Below are 21,151 nucleotides of genomic sequence, written 5' to 3' on the forward strand. Positions count from 1 at the left end.
AATTTGGGGACCTAGCTTGACTTCATTGAAACTGGGTCCTCAAGAAAATCAAAGGAGTCTTCCTTTCCATTTCCTGTCCATCACTGTCTCGATCAGAAGCAAGACTACTCCAGGCTCTTTAATAACAACAGAGAGAACACAAGACCAGGGTCTGGTCTGGGGGGAAACCCGGCTGGAGAGGATGGGGCCGTTGGATAGGAACTCAAGTGGGCTGTGAACAACAGTTAGGGTTAGGAGAGGGAAACAACCGCCTTGACGCCACCAATGAGGAGAGTCTCGCGTTTGAATTGGTCTTGGGTCCCGAAGCTTGGGCATGGATGGTTTCCCACTACTCTTCAGACTCCAACACCATCCTCTGAGGATTGTAAGAGGGGTTCCTCCAGGCTGTAACAGTGCTGTGGGCCAGAGAGCTTAGCCGCCCAGAGGCATAGGTCCCGTCCTGGCCTAAGGGAGTCCAGGGAGACCAAAGCAGCTGTAGATGAGAAAAAATTGAAGGGGTGGGGTGGGGTGGAAAAACAGGTCTCTCTCCAGATTTCTTAATGGCCAAATCCAGGCGCCTCCTGCCCCCGCCCCCACGCACCTCAAAAGCTCGGGTTCATGACTACTTTATGTTCTTAAATTCAGCTATCCAACTTGGCTCTTGGCTTCTGCTGCCTCCCTTTCGAGATTATGAATTGACACCACCTTCCACCCTACCCCTACCAAGTTCATCTCCAATCATACCTGATCCCTGGGAGCGACAAAATGATTCTCTTCCTGTGGATAGGTTCCTTTCTCTTCTCCCACGTCAAGGTATTCAGTAGTGCTGAGGAATCCATAGCCCTCTTCAAGTACTGGGAGCTCAGATGTAGCCTCAGAGCTACCCCACTGGGCCTTCTTCAGTCTGTGGAGACATTAGGTTTACAGGCAAGGTGCCTGGAGGTCAGGCTTCCAGCTTCATTCTTCACCCTTCTCCTGGTCTGAAGTACTTCTCGCTGAGACTCATAGGTGTTACTATTTGATCTTCAACTCACCCCAACTTTTTGCTCTCTACAGACAGAAGAATTCTCAGTTCAGGGACCTACCCCTAATTTCCCTTAGTTCAATGATGTGCTTTCTTGTCATCTTGGGCCATTTCACTCTTCCAGCTAATGTGACTTACCTTCCATCCCTCAATTGCTTCTTTCCATATTATAGAAATGTTTAAGGGCCAGCAAGACTTAGCAGGTAAAGGTATTTGCCACCAAGCCTGAAGATCTAAGCCAGGACCCAGATGATGGAAGACGAAAACCAATTCCCATAAATTGTTCTCTGACTTCCACACACATGCTGTGGAATGCAGTACATATGCACATACATAATTAAATGCAAAAATAAAGAAATCATGTTTGAATCACACCAGGGGCATGGTTCCTTTCCAAGTACCAATGAATTTTCTCAAAGCTCTCAACTTTCTTTAGTTCAAATTACCCTGCCACCAATCCCTGCTTGGCTCCCAGAGGCCAGATGCCATGTCTCCTTACTCATTGATGACTCTCTGTCGCCTCCTCAGGTCCTCCAGATGATAAGTAACAGCTCTGACTCGGGCTGGAATGTTTCCAGGCCCCTTTTGCATTCTTTCCAAATGCAGCTTCCTCCTCTTTCTTCTCCAAAGCTTTTCAGGAGGAGGGAGTCCCTCAAGAGGATGCAGGCCAGGCTGGGAGCAACCAGTGGCCCTCTGTGCCAAGAAGGAAGAACAGTTGCTAAATAGGTAGACAGGTGTTGGTTTCAGGGGATTTGGGGCTGAACTAGAGAATCAGGGGTCTTTGGAAGTTGGGGTATGATCTGGAAAACAGGATGCTTGGTTTATGGTAAAAACAGGGTCTGGTTAGTATACTGGCTGGGAAATACCAGAGAGAAAGGGTAGAACCCTTTCTCTCTGGTATTTCCCATACCCTTTCTCTCTGGTATTTCCTAAGGCTAGGAAGGCAGTGGGCACAATTTTTAACAGAAGGTTGAGGAGCAGAATTTGTTATACCAGTATTGGTGGAATGTGCTGTTCTTCCATCCAGTTGGAGCTAAGAACAAACAGAGGAGCTGTAGTCAGAAAAGACACCCTAATAAATACCATTTCCCTCATAAACTCTCCTGACTTCCTGTTGGAGCTACAACTTCCATCAAGTAGTGTGAAATGACCTCCACACACATGCTTACTGCTGTAAGGATTTATGATCACTAAAAATAGTATAGCTCACCTTCCCACCTCCAGCTTCTGGTTTCTCCTCTACTCACCTAGATCTTTGGCTAAGATTCTCCCAGAAGGTATCTCCATAAGGCTGAGGCATTGGTCTGCTACTCCGGGAAGGCAGGCTACAGGGTGAAGGTCGGCTGACCACCCTGGAACACCTGTGATGAGAACAAGATAGGCTCAGGTCTCAGAGGTGCTCTGAACCTGTGGGTGGTGACCCCTTGGGGGTTTCAAACAGCCCTTTCACAGGGGTCACCTAAGACCATTGGAAAACACAGATATTTACATTATGATTCATAACAATAATGAAAATAATTTTATGGTTGAGGGAGGGGTCACCACAACAAGAGGAACTATAATTAAAGGGTCATAGCACTAGGAAGGTTGAGAACCACTGCCTAAGAGCATCTACTCTCCCACTGGATTCAGGAGTGGTTCTTTCCATGGGGGTCCTAGCTGTCTACCTGCTTGCAAGCCATGGCTTTTCCTTCATTTTCTCCTTCTCTCTTCCCTCCCCCTCTCCCTCCCACCTCTGTTTTGAGACAGGGTCTCATTATGTAGCTCTGGCGGTCCTGGAACTTGCCATATAAACTAGGCTGGCCCTAAACTTAGAGATCTGCCTGTGTCTGCCTAGGCTTAAAAGCATGAGTCATGTAGGATGGTGGCACTTTAATCTCAGCACTTGGGAGGCAGAGGCAGGTGGATCTCTGTAATGAGGCCAGCCTGGTTTACAAAGTGAGTTCCAGGATAGCCAGGGCTGTTACACAGAGAAACCCTGTCTTGGGGTAGTGGGGTGAAGCACGAGTCATAATGTTTTCTCTCTCCTCCTTTTAAAGACAGGGTCTCATATATTCTAGGCTGGCCTCAAACTCAATATATTGCACTTAAGATCCCCCTGTTTCACAGGGGTGGAAAGATGGCCCAGTGGTTAGTTAAGAACACATGCTGATCTTGCAGAGGACCTGAGTTCAAATCCCAGAACCAAGGCTAGGTAGTTCACAATTGCCTGTAACTCCAGATCTGTGGGGTCCAACCCTCTTCTGGCTTCTGCAGATACACACATAAATTAAAATAATAAAAAAATTAAAGATCTTCTTGCCTTCTCCTCTTGAATGCTGGGATCATAGGCATGTACCACTACACCTAGTTATTTATTTATTTATTTATTTATTTATTTATTTATTTTTTGAGACAGGGTTTCTCTGTGTAACTTTGGCTGTCCTGGATCTCACTCTGTAGACCAGGCTGGCCTCAAATTCACAGAGATCCGCCTGCCTCTGCTGCCTGAGTGACAAAATTAAAGGCGTGCTCCATCACTATCTGGCTTTACACTTAGTTTTTATGCAGTGCTAGGAATCAAACCCAGAGTTCCCTGAATGCTAAGAAAGCATTTGTACCAGCTGGGGCTGTGGTGGTGCACACCTTTAATCCCAGCACTTGGGAGGCAGAGGCAGGCAGATCTCTGAGTTCGAAGCCAGCCTGGTCTACAGAATGAGTTGCAGGACAGCCAGAGCTACATAGAGAAACCCTGTCTTGAAAAACAAAACAAAGAAAAAAGGAAAGAAAGAAAGCACTGTACCACCTACACTATATCTAGCTGAGCTACAGCCACAGCCCTTTGTCCACTTTAGCTAAAGAGGTTAATGACTCTGATTTGACTGGAGACAGGAGCTATGGTGAAGGCTATGGTTGAACCCGCAGGTCTCACTGAACCCCAGCTTCCTCCTCCTCCTTCTCCTCCTTTTCCCCCTTTTTGGTTTTTCAAGACAGTGTCTCACTGTGTAGCTCTGACTGTCCTGCAACTCACTATGTAGACCAAGCTGACCTCAAATTCACTGAGATCTGCCTGTCTCTGCCTCCTAAGTGCTGGAATTAAAAGGCATGTGCCACTATACTTAGCTTGAATTTCAGCTTTTATATTGCATAGTCAGAGAACATAATATTTATCCAGCAGGGTTGTTAAAAGGAGGGCTTTGATCAGGTTATGGTGGCAAATGCCTTTAATCCCAGCACTCAGGAGGCAGAGGCAAGTGGATCTCTGTGAGTCTTGAGGCTAGCCTGGGCTACAGAGTGAGTTCCAGGACAGCCAAGGGTACACAAAGAAACCCTGTCTCAAAACACCAAAATAAATTGAAAAAAGAAAAAGAAAAAAAGAAAAAAACAAAGGCTTTGGCTACTCAGGTGACTTTGCTAGGCAAGGTTCCTTTAAGTTAGTGAAGATCCAAGATAGAAGCTGCTTCCCCCTGCTGTGTCTTCTGTGTTGAAGAACCACTGACATCCTTGTATGTAGGAAGGATATACAGAGCTATATGAGAACAGTGCTCATGACTTCCTTGTCCTCAGATTGAATGATGCCTAATCTTCTGAGTTTTTGTTTGTTTTGAGAGACAGGGTCTCACTATGTAGTTCTGGCTGTCCTGCAACTTGCTTATATAGTCCAGGCTGGTGCTGAACTCACAGAGATCTGCCTGCCTCTGCCTCCTGAGTGCTGGGATTAAAGGTGTGAGCCATTATGCCTGGCCCAACCTCCTAGACTTTAAGTGAAATATCAGGGAGTCTTTTATATTCTTCTCTTCTATCTGTCTGTAGGTGGTCTCATTCAATATCATGACTTTAAACATCTCCAGTGTGCTAATACTCCCAAACTGTTCAAATCCTGGTTCCTCCTTAGGCTCCACCCAACATCTGCTCAGCCTTTAACCTGATGAAAGATATACTTCATATGCCTAGCTGCTATGGCCAAAAACATGCTATGCTATATTCCCCCCATTTCCTGTATCTAACTGGCCAGTCCAGTGAACTGTATATCTGAACAATACCTAAATCTGACCACGGTTTCCATTTCCATTCTCATCATATTGGAGAGATCCATCATCTTTCTCTTCCTGGACTATGGCAAGGGTCTCTCTATTTTACTCTCCCTGTTTCTATTATTATTTTTTTTAATTTTGAAATTTTAGCTAGGCAGTGGTGGCAAATGCTTTTCATCCCAGCACTCATAAGGCAGAGACAGGAAGATCTCTGAGTTTGAAGCCAGCCTGGTCTATAGAGCGAGTTCCAGGACAGCCAGGGCTACACAGAGAAACCTTGTCTCTAAAAAACCAAAAAAAAAATGAATTTTTTTTTTTGTTTTGTTTTTTGTTTTTTGTTTTTTGTTTTTCGAGACAGGGTTTCTCTGTGTAGCTTTGTGCCTTTCCTGGAACTCACTTGGTAGTCCAGGCTGGCCTCGAACTCACAGAGATCTGCCTGGCTCTGCCTCCCGAGTGCTGGGATTAAAGGCGTACGCCAACGCCTCCCGGCCAAAAAATGAACTTTTAATTTATTTTATTTCATACTATAATGTTTTGCCTATATGTGTGTCTATGTATCATGTGCATGCAGTGCCCACAGAGCCTGGAAGAATGTATCAGATCCTCTGGAACTGAGTTACAGATATCATGTGGGTGTTAGGAACTGAATCTGGGTCCTCTTAATCACTGAGACATCCCACGAGCCCCTGTTCTTTTTATTTTTTAAGGATGTATTTTTAATTTTATGTGTATGGATGTTTTGCCTGCGTGTGTGTGTGTGTGTGTGTGTGTGTGTGTGTGTGTGTGTGTGTCACATTCATGCAATGGCCACAGAGACTGGAAGAAGTCTGGCATTGGATCCTCTAAACCTGGAGTTATAGATGGTGTTTTAGCTGCCTGTGTACAGGGAATTGAACCCAGATCCAACAAGTGCTTCTATTCTCATTCCCCTCCCCCAGTGCTACTACACAGAGCAGGAGAAAGTAATCTTTTTCCCCCCTCTGTTTCTGCCTCCTGAGTCCAGTGAGAATAATCTTTTAAAATAGTATCATGTTGGCTCAGTGGTTAAGAGCATTTCCTGCTCTCTCAGAGAGCTGAGGATCAGTTCCCAGCACTCACATCAGGCAGCTCACAACTGCCTGTGACTTCCAACCTTTAGGAGATCCAACACCCTCTGGTACATGTGTGTGATCTCAGCGCCTGGGAGATGATGACAGGTGGATCGGGAGTTCAAAGTCATCCTTGTCTACATAGTAACTATAAGGCTAGCCTAAACTGTGTAAGACCCCACTTCAAAAACAAATGAACACAGGGGCTGGAGGTGTGGCTTAAGGGTTAGTGTTTGCTGTTCAACCATGAGAACTGGAGTTCAGATCCCAGCACCCATGCAATAAGCTGTGTCCCTCACACTGTAACCTGTCACCCCACCTCTGAAGGGGCAGAGAGAGGACTGCTGGGTTTCGGGCTTCCACTCTGAGAAAATGTGAACTCCAGGTTCAGAGAGAGACCCTGCCTCAAAGGAAGAGATGGTTCTACTGGAGAGACAGCCCAGCAGTTAAAAGCACTTGTTGCTCTTGCAGAGGACCCAGATTAGGCTCCCCAAACCCACACGGTGCACATACATACATGCTGACAAAACACTCATACACATAAAATAAGATAAGTGAAATCTTTAAAAAATTTAGAGAAAAAATTGCTAGGTGGCGGCGGCGGCGGCGGCGGCGGCGGCGGCAGCAGCAGCAGCGCACGCCTTTAATCCCAGCACTCGGGAGGAGGCAGAGCCAGGTGGATCTCTGTGAGTTTGAGGCCAGCCTAGTCTACACAGCAAGATCCAGGACAGCCACCAAAACTATAAGGAGAAACCCTGTCTTGAAACAACAACAACAACAAAAAATTTAGAGAAAAATAGGTAGCGAGTGGTAGAGGATCCTCCACACCTTCTAGCCCTATGTATGCAACACGGTGCACACACCTGCACATATATGTGTGCATAAACTCACAGAGACTAAATATAAATAAATAAATCTTTAAAAAGTTGAGGGGGATAGGTAAAAAGAATATCCATATAATGAAAATTATTGAATTTCACTGGAGTACATCAGTTCATAATACTCTTTCTCTACTATATTTATTTGAAATTTTCCATAATAAAAAAGGTTGAAGGAAAAAAGTGTGCTTACTTAAAACTTTCTATCTCCCCCATCTTCAGAATAAAAATACAGAATTTTGTCTATGGCCTACAAGGTTTTCTATGATCTGGCTTTTGCCTAACTCTCTTAACTTTATTTTTCACAATTTCTTCAGTCAACAAGTTTCAATTACATTGGTCTAACCTGTTACTAGAACATTCCAAGTTTATTTCCTTCTTGCCCCCACCATCCCCATTCTGCAGACAAGCTCTATCTCATTTCAAATTAACTTCTACACAACAGTTTTCTACAGTGAACCTAACCTTCTATCTCCTCTATTTTCCATTACTTTATACTGATTTATCTTTTTGTGTAGTTCTCGTAACTAGGTGTAATGATGCTTGTTTACACATTCTGTTCTACCACTAGCTCTGTGAGAGGAGGACCCCCTTTCTTTCTAATTGTTGAACCCCCAATGTCTACTACAGTGCCTAGAACATTACAGGGTTCAGAAGCTGCTGGGGCTAGAGTGCCAGCTCAGTGGTTAAGGGCACACACTGCTCTTGCAGAGGACTCGAGTTCATTCTCCAGGACCCACGTCAGTGGGCTTGTAACTCCCTGTAACTCTAGCTCTAGGGTATCCCCAGCCTTCTTCTGACCTCCATGGACAATTTAAAATAAAACAACAATAGCAAACCATTTATTGAATAAATTAGTGAACCATCAATCCCCTAAACACAGGCACTGAGGTTCCTGTTCTTTCCTACTCCTTTCTGAGAAGAATCCAAGCACACAATCTTCCCTCCATCCCACCCTTGTCCTTCCCACCCAACAAGGAGGACTCACTTGGCAAAAGGGAGGACGCTGTCTCCATCTTCCTGTCCCTGCATGACTGGACTCCGCTGGGTAGCAGGATGGATCTCCTCCTTGGTGTTGGGAGGATAATGGATAATGAGTCATTCACTCATGTCATGGCTGTAGGGACCGGAGCATCAGCAAGTGGAGAGATTGGAAAGGGACTGAACATCCCGAAAAAAGAGAGCTTAGTAACTCTGAGAGAGACGACAGTGCTGTACTATTAACTGAACATGTGAAGCTGGAGATAAAAACAACAGGCAAGGTGGACAATGTGAAGGAGAAAATTTTCTGGAGCTAAAAGTATAGAGTAAGTGAAAATTACAGAGGCAAGTTAAGTTAATTGCAGTACAAGATGACGAAGCAGGAGGCCTGACAGGTGGAACCTGGATGGGGCAGAGGCCTTCGACAACAGAACTGGTGACTGTGGACAGAGAGGTGGAGGAATTGAGGGTTGGTAAGGAACTGGATACAAAAGGTTAGTGAAACTGTGCAGAAAGTAACGACAAAAGAGGGAGCAGCAACCGAGAGCGTCTACATTAGTGGTTCTCAATCTGTGGGTCACGACCCCTGGCGTCCAACGACCTTTTTCACAGGGGTCACCTAAGACCATCAGAAAAACAGATATTTATATTACAATTCATAACAGTAGCAAAATTACAGTTATGAAGTAGCAACAAAATTATTTTATGGTGTGTGTGTGTGGGGTCACCACAACGTGAATGGTGTTAAAGGGTCGTAGTGTTAGGAAGGTTGAGGACTGCTGGTGGACTTTCTCCGAGAAATCTGTACCCATACTTGGGTGCATACGGTCCTTTTCCTGGGCTCTTCTTTTCTTCCTCCCAAGATTTTTTATTTATGTGTATGTGTGTGAGCCTGCATGGGTTTATGTGTACTATGTGCATGCAGGAGCTGGAGGAGGGCGGAAGAGGCTCTCCGCAAAAGCAACAAGGGCTCTTAATCACCGAGCCACCTTTCAGCCCCTTCCCTTTTTCCTTCAATGCCTATGGTTAAATCTATGTTAGAACCTTTTTAAAATAAACTCTACTTGTGGGACCGGAGAGACGGCTCAGCTCCTAAGAGCACTGGCTGCTCTTGCAGATGGCCTGCGTTTGGTTCTCAGCACCCACAAGGTGGCTCACAACCACCTGTAACTTCATCTGACACCCTCTTCTGACCTCTGTGGGCACCAGGCACACATGTGGTGCACATATGTACATGCAAGCAAAACCCACATAAAGATGAAATAAATAAAGCCTCAGCTGCACAGAGACAGCATTTGGGACAAAGATGACCTAGATATGGTGAGAGGTATTTGGGGGTGTAATTATAAAGAAAAAAAATTGAAAAACGCGAGCTCTACGGACTGGAGAGATGGCTCAGTGTTTCAGAGTGCTTGCTGCTCTTGCAGAGAACCTGAGTTTGGTTCCCAGCACCCAAGTCAGACAGCTTACCACCACCTGTGACTCTGGCTCTAGACGATCTGATGTCCTCTCCTGACCTCCACAAGCACCCACAGCCTCACTGGATCCTCATGCACAGACTCACATAAGTAATTTAAACAAATTTGCTATCTTTTTCAAGACAAGGTTTCTCTATGCAGCCCTCGTTGTCCTCTGCTGGGATTGAAAGTATGTGCCAACACTGCCCAGCTTAGAAATAAAGTCTTAAAAAATATATACTAGATATGGACCAAGGAGATGGTTCGATGGATAAAAGAGCTTACTGCCCCAGGCTGATGACCTGAGTTCAATCCCTGCATCTGACTTACACACACATACACACACACACACACACACACACAGGGACACACACACAGGGACACACACACACACAGACACTTACACACACACACAATTAATACTTAATTTTTAAAAAGAATACTACAAAAACCCCCAGAAAAATAAAATAAAATACATGAACAAATATTAGATAAAAGCCAGAGGTGACGGCACAGATTGTAATCCTAAGCACTCAGGAGGCTCGCGAAGAAGCATCATGAGTTTGAGTCTAGACTGGTTTATAACAGCAAGACTTTGTACAAAACAAAACAAAAAGCTAGGGAAGTGGTAGAGATGAGGTTCCGTGGTAGAGCCGCTTGCCTGCATGCCCGGCTCTGGGAACCCTAGCCAATAAACTACAAGGTAAGTGAGGCGCGCATGTAGACCCGCACCAAACGGAAAAAGCCAATCAGAATGTGTCGGAAGCAACAGATGCGCGAGACATAGTTTTGCAGTCCTGGGATTCCACCATTCAGGAAGTTAACTCAGGATTGAGAATTTAAGTCCGGACTGCGGTATGGATTACCAAGAGAGACCCTGCCAGTCACAGACCCCACAAAACCAACAAGGGCAGCTAAACTGAGCTGAGAAAGGTCGAGGAACGTAAAAAAAACAAAAGGAGTTTCTTGAAGCAGTAGATGGGGTCGAGTTGGGCTGAAAGGGCATGTGCGCTCTAAACCGGATGTCCTGAGCTAGAAAGGGGTCGAGAACTAAGGGAGCCATTGGCAATTGCTGAGGGGCATGCGGCCTTCGGATGGCTGGGCCCGAGGGGCTGACCGGAGGGTCTAAGGGGCTGGACAGATTTAAGGCAGCCAGATAGAATCAATAGTTGACCAAGGGACACTGGAGACCTCGGCAGCCAGACACGGCCAAGAGAGTAGATGGGCATCTGAAGGGTGGTGCGCTGGCCGAGGAGCCTGGTGGTGGGGTGGTCTTGCCAGGAGGGAAGGACCAGGCCTGAGGGTGCGGCTCGGGCCTGAAGGGGCTGAGGCGACCTTTGGCAGGCAGAGGGGGGCCCACGGCCAAGCCTCTGGCAATGAGCAGGAGGGCCGAGAGGTCGGGAGCCCAGGCTGAGGGCCGTGGGCAGACCCCCAGGTGGGCCGGGGTCTCCAGCCCCGAGGAGGCAGCCGCGGCCTAAGAAGACACCTGAGCCTCCCGGAGGCTGACGGGGGCCGAGGCTGCGGTCGGGCGGGGAGTCAAAACTTGAAGGCTGTCTGGGAAGAGAGCAACCGAGCGGCCGCGCCGGCGACGCCTGCCTCTGGCCCCATCACCTGAGGTCACTGCGAAGCGAATTCTGGAACCTCAGGTCGGGCAGGAAGGGGCAGCTCCGCAGTGACCGTGGTCGCCCCACTTGCCCGGCTCGCCTGGCTCGCCCGAAGGCCGGGCAGCGAGGACCGCCCCCGGGGGCGTGGTCTGCCAACAAACCCCGCCTCCTAGGGGGGGCGCCTCTGACGGCGGCGACGTGCGCGGCTCCGACCGGAGTGCCCTCCGGGGTCCGCCCCCACCCTTCCCCGGCTCCTCGGGAGCGCTGGTGTTTCCCACGTTCGGGCGTTCTGCGTTCCCCTGTGTGTCCGCGGCTCAGTGGCCTGGCCTCTGCCCGGTGGGCCGTACTGTCAAGAGTGCACTGCCCCTTTAAGTAGAGTCGGCCCTGCGGGCTCCTTCCCGGGGCAGCGCGTGCCCGCCTGCTCCCTCCGCGCGCGCGCCCGTGCGCCCGCCCGCCCGTCCGTCCGTCCCCCGCCCCTTGCTCCCGCCCCAGCTCGCGCTGCCCGGGCGGGCGCCGGCCGCTGGCGCCGCTACTGCTGCCGCCCCCGGGGCGCGATCCGCCGCCCGCCGCCCGGGGACCCGGCGAGGGGCGGGGGCAGCCCCCCGAACTGGCCCCGGGTGTCCCCCCCTTCTCCAGTCTCAGGCTTCCAGGAAAGTTTGTCCCTTTGCTCTCCGCCGCCGGGAGTCCTGCCGCGCGACGAGGTGAGAGCCGGTGGGGGGCAGGGAGGGGACGCCCGCGGAGGAATGCGCTGGGGGTGGGGGCGGAGCGGGGAGCCGGGGAGCCGGGGTTCGGAGGTCCCGATTGCACGACCCGGTCGGGCGGGCGGGCTAGGCGCGAGAGCTCGGATCATGTGCTATTTATCCCGCGGAGGCGCTGAGAGGTGCCAGGCCCGGGACAGCCGTCGGTCGGCTGGACTGGAGGACCGGGAACTCATGGCCGCCCCGAGCGGACAGGCGGGGGGCCTGTTGGAGAACTGCCGGTGGGCAAGGTGCAGGTGACCCGAGACCCCCTTTCGGATCGGTCGGCCCCACCCCAGCCGCGGCCTCCTCCCCAGTGAGCCCTTAAAGCTGTACCCGCAGACTCTGCACCTACTCCCTTATTCCTTTACCCCACTGTGTCCTAGCCTGGCCACCCAATTCCCTGTTTTCTACGTGTCGGAGGTGTCACATTGCGTGTCCGCCCTGGTGTCCTTCCCTCCCCTAGACAGGGTTTTGGGGGTCAGGGCTATTCTTCCTGAGCCAGCCTCTGATTTCGGCTACTCCCTTCCTGTGGTGGGATAGATCATCCCCTTTACCCCTCCCCTGCTCTGCCTAGGAAGGCTGGTGAGGTGAGGCCCAACCCAGCATGACAGAAGTTGGAGGTCTTTGGGGACTCCAGGTGGGGATGCGAGGCGGCATCCTTGAACCCTTTTCCTAAGTCTTCACCCGGCTATCCGTAGGCGTGGGCTCCTTAGACTCTCCTCCCAGGGTGTGGGCACCCGGATCACCCACATTCCTAGGCTGCAGCCTGGCACCTTCCCCAGGCTAGTGGACGCCATAGCACTAGTCCCAGGTTGGGTTTGGGACCTTTTCCCTTTGCTCTTCTTTGAGGAAGCCCCCCTCCCCAACGCTTGCCTGCAGATCCCCTCTCAAGATACAGGTATTCCGGGTCTCCCTGCCTGGAGTCCTGGGGGTTGATACTATGCATACAGGATGACCCCACCCTCCCCTGCCCATTGTCCTGGATCCTGAAGAGGAAGTACTGGGGGCTGGGCAAGGGGTTTGGGGACCACAAGGCAGGCCCTGTGGATCCTTGTTCCAGGCTATACCGCTAGCCCTTGGACCTTGCCTCATGGATGAGGGTGGTCAGCTCAATGTGGGAACTTGCTGACCCCGGAGAAGAATTATAGATCAGGGTTCTGTGATTGGAGTGTTGGCCCCCTCTTACACCTCTTCCCCGCTTCCAGTTTGTGCTTCCAGAGCCCGCTCCCCGTCTTGTCAACATCTCTGTCGCCCCTTCCTTCTGCTGTTCTCTCTTGTAGAGCCTGACCTCAATCTTGTCTTTTGTCTGATGCCTCTCATTTTCTCGGTGTCTAACTTTCTGTCCCTCCTCTTCCCTGCCGGCCCCCCTCAGTGTCTCTGCCCATGTGTTCTTCCCCGTGAATCACCCTCTGTCCAGTCTGTGTTTCATTCTCTCGCTCCCTAACTGAACGCTCAGTACGCTGGTGAGTGACTGGGAATAAAAATACCGCTGCCTCTGCCCTTGGATTCACATTGCATTGAGCCACTCCAGAGGGGCGGCTATCCTGACTTCCCTAGCATCTCCCTATCCCTTGCTCTCTAAACACAGAACCCCAGACAGACCTTTGGAGCTTCAGGCGTCTCCTGACTTCTCTTCCCCCACAATCCTGGTTTCCCTTACAGCCCTGCTGGTGTGGCCAGGCCCCAAGTGTAGGATGGGGCTTTCCATACGAGGGCCGGTGGCAGCCAGAACTGATCCAGCCCCCCTGATCTGGGGCCAGGACACCAGGTAACTCCGGGGTGATGGCCCAAGCCCCTGCAAACTGGGATCTGGTTGGGGAGAGAAGCAGTAATATTTTCGGGAGTGACATTTGGGAGGAAGTCCAGAAGAGCAGGAAACTGAGTCCTTGAGGGGATGGGTAGCTAGCTAGCTGGGATAGAGTGTGTAGAGATGGACTCAAGAAGCAGGCAGGCGATGTCTTGAGTGCTCCCCATGGCTCTGACCACCCCTTTTTTTCTGTCCAGTTGAGGAGGGCAGGAGTTTCAGAAACTATGGCTGGTGCCTCGGTGAAAGTGGCCGTAAGGGTTCGGCCCTTCAATGCCCGTGAGACCAGCCAGGATGCCAAGTGTGTGGTCAGCATGCAGGGCAACACCACCTGTGAGTGACTCCAGAGGCCTGCTGGGCTGTCCCGGGAGGAAGGCCATGCTGGGCATAGAGCATGTGCTAGCTGCAAGGGGGGGGGGCAGACTGGCCTTTCCATGTTCCTGTCCCTGGGAGGGGGAATGCTGGCCAGCAGCCCTCCATTGCCCAATCCAGGGAGGCAGCTCCAGTGGGGGCGGGTCCTGTGAAGCCAAAATTAGCTTTGGTGGCTGGAGGGGGTGGGGATCATTAAAGGGGAGAGATGAGTTAAGATAGAGATGGGGAGTGGGATCCTGGATCCTCGGGGCTTATGGGAAAGTGGGCAGAGGTTGAGCGTACCTGACCTTGGCTTTCCTCTCTTTGTTTTCTCAGCCATCATCAATCCCAAACAGAGCAAGGATGCCCCCAAAAGCTTCACCTTCGACTATTCTTATTGGTCACATACTTCGGTGAGGCTGTTGGGGCTAGAGGAAGAACCTAGCCGTAGGAGACGAGGGGTGGGGGTTGGGGGTGGGATTTGGGTCCTGAGAAGAGGGCCTGTTGCTGGGAAATAAGGGTATCCAGGGGACTGGATTGGGAGGACAAGTACCTCTGGGTGGAATGAAACTCTTGGGCTGTGTTTAGAACCTAGAGGGGGAAGTAGACTCTGTCCAGATAGTTAGGACGAGCAGGGGGCTGGATAAGAACCTCAGGGATGATAAGCATGATGTAGTGGAGGTGAGGGGCCCCCAGGACCTTTCGGGCAGTCACTGAGAGGTCAAGATGCTTAGGCCGTAGACCCAAAGAACAACCTCATCCAGGGCTCCTGTCTCCTCCCTCTGCCTCCATTTCTCCTAGGTGGAGGACCCGCAGTTTGCGTCTCAGCAGCAGGTGTATCGAGACATTGGGGAAGAGATGTTGCTGCACGCCTTCGAAGGCTACAACGTGTGCATCTTTGCCTATGGGCAGACGGGGGCTGGGAAGTCTTACACCATGATGGGGCGGCAGGAGCCAGGGCAGCAGGGCATTGTGCCTCAGGTACGTGCTGGGACCTGACTGGGCAGCCAGGGGAGAACATCTTCAGTTGCCACAGGGGAAGGAGGACAGGGTTAAAAGGGTTATTAGCCAAGACCTGTCTCTCTGGAGCTGTCTGTGATTGGAGATGTGATGGGGTATAAGGCTTGGCTGTGTCCGAACACTCAGGGCTCTTTTGAGAGAGAGACTTTGTGCCCACCGGGACAACAAGGCTCCATGAGGAGAGCCCAGGCATTAATGTTAGAGGAGCCATGGTTTCACAGCGCACTATTCTTTTATTTTGTCTTGTAACTGGTTTTTTAGTGCATTTCCCACGTGGATTTCAGCACTAGACGGTGTTAGCCGTAATTGTGAATAACTGAGAGTTGTCCTTGGTTCTCTGTGGCTGTGGTCTACAGTGGCCTTGTCCATAGACTAGAGTGTAGGATACCTGGGTTTACATCCTAGCCTGATGGATAGCTTGTGACTCTAGACAAATGTGAACCTTTGAGAGATTCTCTTCCTGTCTGTAAAATGGGACTGACCCCTCCCTCGCAGCTGAGGAAAGGGTCACTTGGGGCAAGGTCTGGCCTGGGGCTGGAGCTGCAGGTATGCCCTGAACAGCAACTTCTCTGTGTCGCCCTCCAGCTCTGCGAGGACCTCTTCTCTCGTGTTCACGTGAACCAGAATGCTCAGCTTTCCTATTCTGTGGAGGTGAGCCCCAGTCTTGGTGCAGGTAGGCAGGAGGCCTGGTACCCCTGGACAAGAATGTAGGAAAACAGTGATTAAGACTGAGGTCTGTCTCTGGCGTCAGCTTGGGACCTAATTCTGGCTGTGCTGGTGACTAACGTGACCTTGGGCAGCGATTTCAGCTTGTAGCTGCTGAGGATGTTCTTCTATGGGATGCTGAGGATTAGACTCACCTCCTTGGGTTGGTGAGAGGACCAGTGAGCTAGCGTATCCGGCCTAGCACCATGCTTGCTGTGCCCGAGCTGCAGTTCACTTTGTCCTGTCCGGTGGAGGTTAGTTTCCCCAACAGCATCCCTGTCGGCTTCCTCACTTCCTATCTGCTCCTCCCACTCAGGTGAGCTATATGGAGATCTATTGCGAGCGAGTACGAGACCTCTTGAACCCCAAGAGTCGGGGCTCTCTGCGTGTCCGGGAGCACCCCATCCTGGGCCCCTATGTGCAAGACCTGTCTAAACTGGCTGTGACTTCCTATGCAGACATTGCCGACCTCATGGACTGTGGAAATAAGGCGCGGTGAGGCAGGCCTCCCTGGGAATGGGAAGGAGGGGAGCGGGAGATGGTGAGGGTGAGGGGCGGGAACCTATGACTTTTCCTTTCCACTCCAGAACGGTGGCTGCCACCAACATGAACGAGACCAGCAGCCGCTCCCATGCTGTCTTCACTATCGTGTTTACGCAGCGCTCCCACGACCAGCTTACTGGCCTGGATTCAGAAAAGGTAGGGACCGCCCTCAGATGATGTGGTGGAAGGGACTTGCACATTCCCTGCCCGCCTGTGTTCGGTGGTGCCTCCTCGGGTTCCCACAACCCCCTCTGCTCTCCTGCTAGATAGTGTGTTATAACCTGCTTGCTGGCTGGTCCTTAAAGGTTCTCAGGGCAGGGCTCAAGTCCCACTGTGTCCCTTGTCCTGGAACAAAGTGAACCTATAAACATCTGTAAGCGAATGAATGAACAAATGAATGAGTAGCCAGGTGTGGTGGTCACGATTGTCTCATTTGTTTTCCTTTGTCCCCCCACCCCCACCCCACCCCCTGGGTTTCTCTAGCTTTTGCTAAACACCCAGATTTCTGCTGGCTCTTCCCCTAATTCCCTTCCCACCCCTACCCACCCCAGCCACAGCCTGCTTCTTTCCTCCAACCCCAGGTCAGTAAGATCAGCTTGGTGGACCTCGCTGGGAGTGAGCGGGCTGACTCCTCAGGGGCCCGGGGTATGCGTCTAAAGGTGAGGGTGCTTTGGAGGGATGGATGGAAGGAAGCCTTGGGGGCTATGTAGGGAGGGAGGTTGCCGATCATCCCCTAGGAGCCCTTGCTGGCAAAGTAGAGGGGTTGTGGGTCTGATTGATCGAGGAAGGTCTCAATTCCACATTCCTCATCCTTTCGCAGGAAGGCGCCAACATCAATAAGTCTCTGACTACTCTAGGGAAGGTGATCTCAGCCCTGGCAGATTTGGTAAGCCCGGGGTCGGGAAGAGAAAAGTCTCAGGGAAAGAAGGCGCAGGGAATGACTCACCCTGATTATCTTCCCCTTGTATCCCTCAGCAATCAAAGAAGCGGAAGTCAGACTTCATCCCTTATAGAGACTCTGTGCTCACCTGGCTGCTCAAGGAGAATTTGGGTGAGCGGTGCCTTCCCCAACTTTGCTAACCTGCCATCACCTGCATCTGACAGACTCTTTGGGCACCCTTAGCATCCCTAATCTACACACCCTTAGCATCTCTAATCTACACACCCTTAGCATCTCTAATCTACTCACCCTTAGCATCTCTAATCTACTCACCCTTAGCATCTCTAATCTACTCAGTGTTGTCTCACTGTTTCCCCTGACCGAGGGGTCAGCCTATAAGGAAGTTTCCTGTGCTGACATCAGGGCTACACCCTGCCAAACCAGGGACCTCACTGACCTGTTTACCCCTGACCCCAAATACTGCTGAGTCCATCTCCCTCCCACAGGCCTGTGACTGCTCACAGGTACCTGATGTCTCCCTGACCTCACCTTTCCCTACATTACTGGACTTCACGATCAGCTCCACAACTCTCAGCTCTGTCCTACCTCAGACACTGGCCTCTCAGACCTTTGTACTGGACTCCCTTGATTCATAACCCAGTCTAACTTTACTTGTTTATTATTACTTGAATATAGTTAATTAATTGAGACAGGTCTCCTGTATCCCAGGCTGGCCTTGAACTCTCTCCTTCTGCTTCCTCCTCCCGGGTCCTGGGGTTACAGTCATGCAGTAGCTCACCCAGTCCAATGTGACCTCTCCTAGGCTCCAGCTCACCTGTAGTTTTCCCATCCTCTCCATTCCTAGGTGGGAACTCACGCACAGCAATGATTGCAGCCCTGAGTCCCGCTGACATCAATTATGAGGAGACACTCAGCACGCTCAGGTGGGGTCTCAGCTTTGGTAGCATACCAAAAGTGCCGGGAGCTCAGAGGCTGGTTAGTCATAAGGGAGGGAGAGCCTCCAGCCCTGTCACAATGTCTTGAGATCTGGGAAGGTGAGCAGGGAACAGATAGACAGACAACAGGAGTCTCCTGGGCCTGCTCTCACCACTCGTATCTTTCCTTGCCCAGGTATGCAGACCGCACCAAGCAGATCCGATGCAATGCTGTCATCAACGAGGACCCCAATGCCCGGCTTATCCGAGAGCTGCAGGAGGAGGTGGCGCGTTTGCGGGAGCTGCTGATGGCTCAGGGACTCTCGGCCTCTGCTCTAGGAGGTAGGGCTACCGGGCAGGGACAGCCCAGGGAGGCTCCTGAGCTCACCCTGTCTCTCCTTTGCCTTTGCCCAGTCCTGGGCTGTGGGAAGGTCCATTCACCATTAAACCCTTTGTGTGTTCCATGATGTGGACACACATCTGGAGAAGGCACTTACATCTTTTGATGTTATGGAGCTGGGACAGACTTTTTCTGGACAGACAGTTTCTCAGGGACACTCAAGACAGGTTTCTAGAATGAATAAATGGCAGATACAAGGAATGTATAGCAAGTCACGAATTTATGGTCCATATAGGATATTTAGAAGACACTGTGGGGAATGTATCTTGGAGAAGTTCTTATAAAATTACAGACTCTTCTTTTTTTGTTTTTTTTTGTTTTGGATTTCATGGTATGTAACCTTGACCTTTCTGTAGTCCAGTGGTCCTCAGCCTTCCTAGTGCTGTGACCCTTTAATACAGTTTCTCATGTTGTGGTGACTCCCAGCCATAAAATTATTTTGTTGCTACTTCATAACTGTAATTTTGCTACTGTTATGAATCATAATGTAAATATCTGATATGTGACCCCTTGAGGGTCTCGACCCACAGATTGAGAACCACTGCTGTAGTCCCTCCTATCTCAGGCTGTCAAGTGCTGGGATTACAGGCATGAGCAACCTTGCCTACCTGTCCTTAAGACCTTGTCTTAAGACAAGGTCTCATTATATAGTCAAGATTACCATGCACTCACTGTCCTCCTGCCTCAGGCTTCCAATTGTTAGGATTGTAGGCATGTGCCACTGTGCCTGGAAACATCAGGCTTTTAATCAACTATAGCTTAATAGTCAACAACAGGATGGTTTCTAAATGTAGAGCTCAGCTTCGCTGGTAAGAATTAGTGTCCACGTGAGTGTGAAGACCCACAGTCCATGTTAACTGGACCAGGTTCTCACCTGTGTCTAGTCTTAAGGTCCATCTCACTGAGAATAGCGTGCTGAGGGGCACAGTGGGGAGAATAGGAGTTCTTGGCAAGAGGAGGAGGGTAAGGTAGATGACTTGTCTCGTAGAGGAAAAGTGTATGGCATCTTATACTAAGGGCAGAACCAAAAGAGCTAGGCACACGTGATGTGGGGCCTCTTCAGCTCAACACAGCTAAGAGCTTTCTGATGGTAGAAATCATTAACGGTGGAGAGACTGGGCAGCTTCACCTCATGCAAGCGTGAGGCTCTCCATCCCTGGGGTCTCAGCTGCTGTCATTGTCACTTAGGAGGGCCACCTCCCTGGTGGCAAGTGGCCCAGACGTCTCCTGCAGTTCTCTTGTCTCTGATCAGTTCCGTCTTAGCCTCCTCCTCCGCCCTTTCTCCCCTCCAGGTCTGAAGGTAGACGAGAACAGTCCTGGAGGCGCTCTGTCAGCTGCATCATCTCCCCCCGCCCCAGCTTCACCCTCGTCTCCTCCTCCACACAACGGGGAGCTGGAGCCCTCCTTCTCCCCCAGTGCTGAGCCCCAGATTGGGCCTGAGGAGGCCATGGAGAGGCTGCAGGTGGGAAGCGAGGCTAACACTGGCGAGGGGTGGTGGTCTGGGTCGCGCTCCAACTTTATCTCTCCAAAACCAAGGCGGAAGTGGAGGAGGGAGTCTCAGGAGTGTGGTCACCTCTGTGGTAGGTGTTGGTCCAGGATTGTCCTGAACTTAACTTTCTGTCTGTCCTAATGCCCCCAGGAGACGGAGAAGATTATTGCCGAGCTGAATGAGACTTGGGAGGAGAAGCTTCGTAAGACAGAAGCCCTGAGAATGGAGAGGTATGAGGGGCCAGGGCGGACTGCTGGCACCTTTGCAGGGCAAGGTCACGGGCAGCAACGGTAAGGCTGACGTTTGCCTTTCCCTTACAGAGAAGCGTTGCTGGCTGAGATGGGCGTGGCTGTCCGGGAGGATGGTGGTACTGTGGGTGTCTTCTCTCCAAAAAAGGTGTGTGGAGGATTGGGCGGAGAAGCCCAGAGAGCTCCCTGGAGCCTGAAGAAGAGGGTGGGATGTGGTGTGGCGGAAGCTTTAACCCTCGTCCTTAGCTCCTGTGCCTCTGCCTAGTCCCTTCATCCTTTTCCCATGCCCACCTTCTTCTGTGTGTGTTATGTGGCCATCTCTGCCTTCCCCAGCCATCAGAGAGTCAGCTAGAGACGTCAGTGCTTAGTAAATGCTTGTGGCCAACACTGAAGGGTCCGTTGAAGATGACGGTCCCTACCCTTGAGGGACGGCAAAGCTTCGTAAAACCCAGCTCTTTACATGCATGTGTATAGGAGTACACGCACAGAATTAGTCTCAGGATTCACTGGGAGAGTGGCTTCTTCGGGAGAGAGGAAGAGGACCTGGGAAGCGCTGATGCTGTGCATGGGCTATCTACCTGAGAAGTTAACTGAGCCGGGCTTGGTGGCATACGCCTTTAATCATAGTACTCAGGAGGCAGAGGCAGGCGGATCTCTGTGATTTAGAGGCCAGCCTGGTCTACAGAGCAGTTCCAGGACAGCCAGGGCTCTGTTACAACGAGAAACTCTGTCTCGAAAAACAAAAAACAAAAAAAAAAATGTTTTTTGTTTGTTTGTTTGTTTGTTTTCTTGGATACAGGATTTCTCTATGTAGCCCTGTCTGCCCTGGATCTTGCTCTGTAGACCAGGCTGGCCTCGAACTCTCAGAGATCTGCATGCCTCTGCCTCCAGAGTGCTGGAATTTAAGAAAAGTGTGTTTTAAAAGGCTAACTGGGAAGATGACTGGAAAAGAGAGGAGGAGTAAATGTGACCTTGGTTAGAAGTGTAGGAGGGTGCGTCTTCATTGGACGCA

The 21,151-nt window shown here is 50.8% G+C and overlaps 2 protein-coding genes across 3 annotated transcripts in view; one reads left to right on the forward strand and one right to left on the reverse strand.

The window, feature by feature from the left end:
• Nucleotides 1-68: 68 nt before the first annotated feature.
• On the reverse strand, nucleotides 69-11,170 carry Inca1 (inhibitor of CDK, cyclin A1 interacting protein 1). 2 transcript variants are annotated; one of them, XM_028860974.2, is made up of 7 exons: nucleotides 11,032-11,170; nucleotides 7,971-8,050; nucleotides 2,251-2,364; nucleotides 1,997-2,036; nucleotides 1,503-1,696; nucleotides 724-883; nucleotides 69-472 (listed from the first exon to the last, which is right to left on the reverse strand). In XM_028860974.2, exons 2-7 carry the CDS (start codon nucleotides 8,012-8,014, stop codon nucleotides 329-331), a joined length of 696 nt encoding a protein of 231 aa, XP_028716807.1. In that variant the 5' UTR covers nucleotides 8,015-8,050; nucleotides 11,032-11,170; the 3' UTR covers nucleotides 69-328. The 2 variants fall into 2 exon arrangements, with proteins under 2 accessions (XP_028716807.1, XP_028716805.1); XM_028860972.2 differs by having other exon boundaries at nucleotides 7,971-8,143.
• A 399-nt stretch (nucleotides 11,171-11,569) lies between these two features.
• The window catches only part of Kif1c (kinesin family member 1C), a 29,319-nt gene continuing 19,737 nt past the window's right edge, over nucleotides 11,570-21,151 (forward strand). The window contains exons 1-16 of the mRNA XM_028860987.2: nucleotides 11,570-11,725; nucleotides 13,427-13,532; nucleotides 13,769-13,901; nucleotides 14,256-14,332; nucleotides 14,721-14,900; nucleotides 15,525-15,590; nucleotides 15,961-16,139; nucleotides 16,232-16,343; nucleotides 16,769-16,846; nucleotides 17,008-17,073; nucleotides 17,163-17,238; nucleotides 17,933-18,011; nucleotides 18,199-18,344; nucleotides 19,695-19,864; nucleotides 20,042-20,121; nucleotides 20,212-20,287. Coding sequence (XP_028716820.1) covers nucleotides 13,796-13,901; nucleotides 14,256-14,332; nucleotides 14,721-14,900; nucleotides 15,525-15,590; nucleotides 15,961-16,139; nucleotides 16,232-16,343; nucleotides 16,769-16,846; nucleotides 17,008-17,073; nucleotides 17,163-17,238; nucleotides 17,933-18,011; nucleotides 18,199-18,344; nucleotides 19,695-19,864; nucleotides 20,042-20,121; nucleotides 20,212-20,287 — 1,491 coding nt within the window. The 5' untranslated portion in view covers nucleotides 11,570-11,725; nucleotides 13,427-13,532; nucleotides 13,769-13,795. The remainder of the gene's footprint in view (nucleotides 11,726-13,426; nucleotides 13,533-13,768; nucleotides 13,902-14,255; nucleotides 14,333-14,720; nucleotides 14,901-15,524; nucleotides 15,591-15,960; nucleotides 16,140-16,231; nucleotides 16,344-16,768; nucleotides 16,847-17,007; nucleotides 17,074-17,162; nucleotides 17,239-17,932; nucleotides 18,012-18,198; nucleotides 18,345-19,694; nucleotides 19,865-20,041; nucleotides 20,122-20,211; nucleotides 20,288-21,151) is intronic.

Source organism: Peromyscus leucopus, chromosome 8b, assembly GCF_004664715.2.
Source record: "Peromyscus leucopus breed LL Stock chromosome 8b, UCI_PerLeu_2.1, whole genome shotgun sequence".
NCBI lineage: Eukaryota > Metazoa > Chordata > Mammalia > Rodentia > Cricetidae > Peromyscus > Peromyscus leucopus.

Excerpts from the sequence above, each read along its gene's own strand:
- Inca1 (XM_028860974.2), bottom strand. The coding sequence starts at position 8,014 with ATGCAGGGACAGGAAGATGGAGACAGCGTCCTCCCTTTTGCCAA. Across the intron at positions 2,365-7,970 it reads AGCGTCCTCCCTTTTGCCAA|GTGTTCCAGGGTGGTCAGCC; the intron begins GTGAGTCCTCCT and ends TTCTCATCACAG. Across the intron at positions 884-1,502 it reads CGACAGAGAGTCATCAATGA|ACTGAAGAAGGCCCAGTGGG; the intron begins GTAAGGAGACAT and ends ATGTCTCCACAG.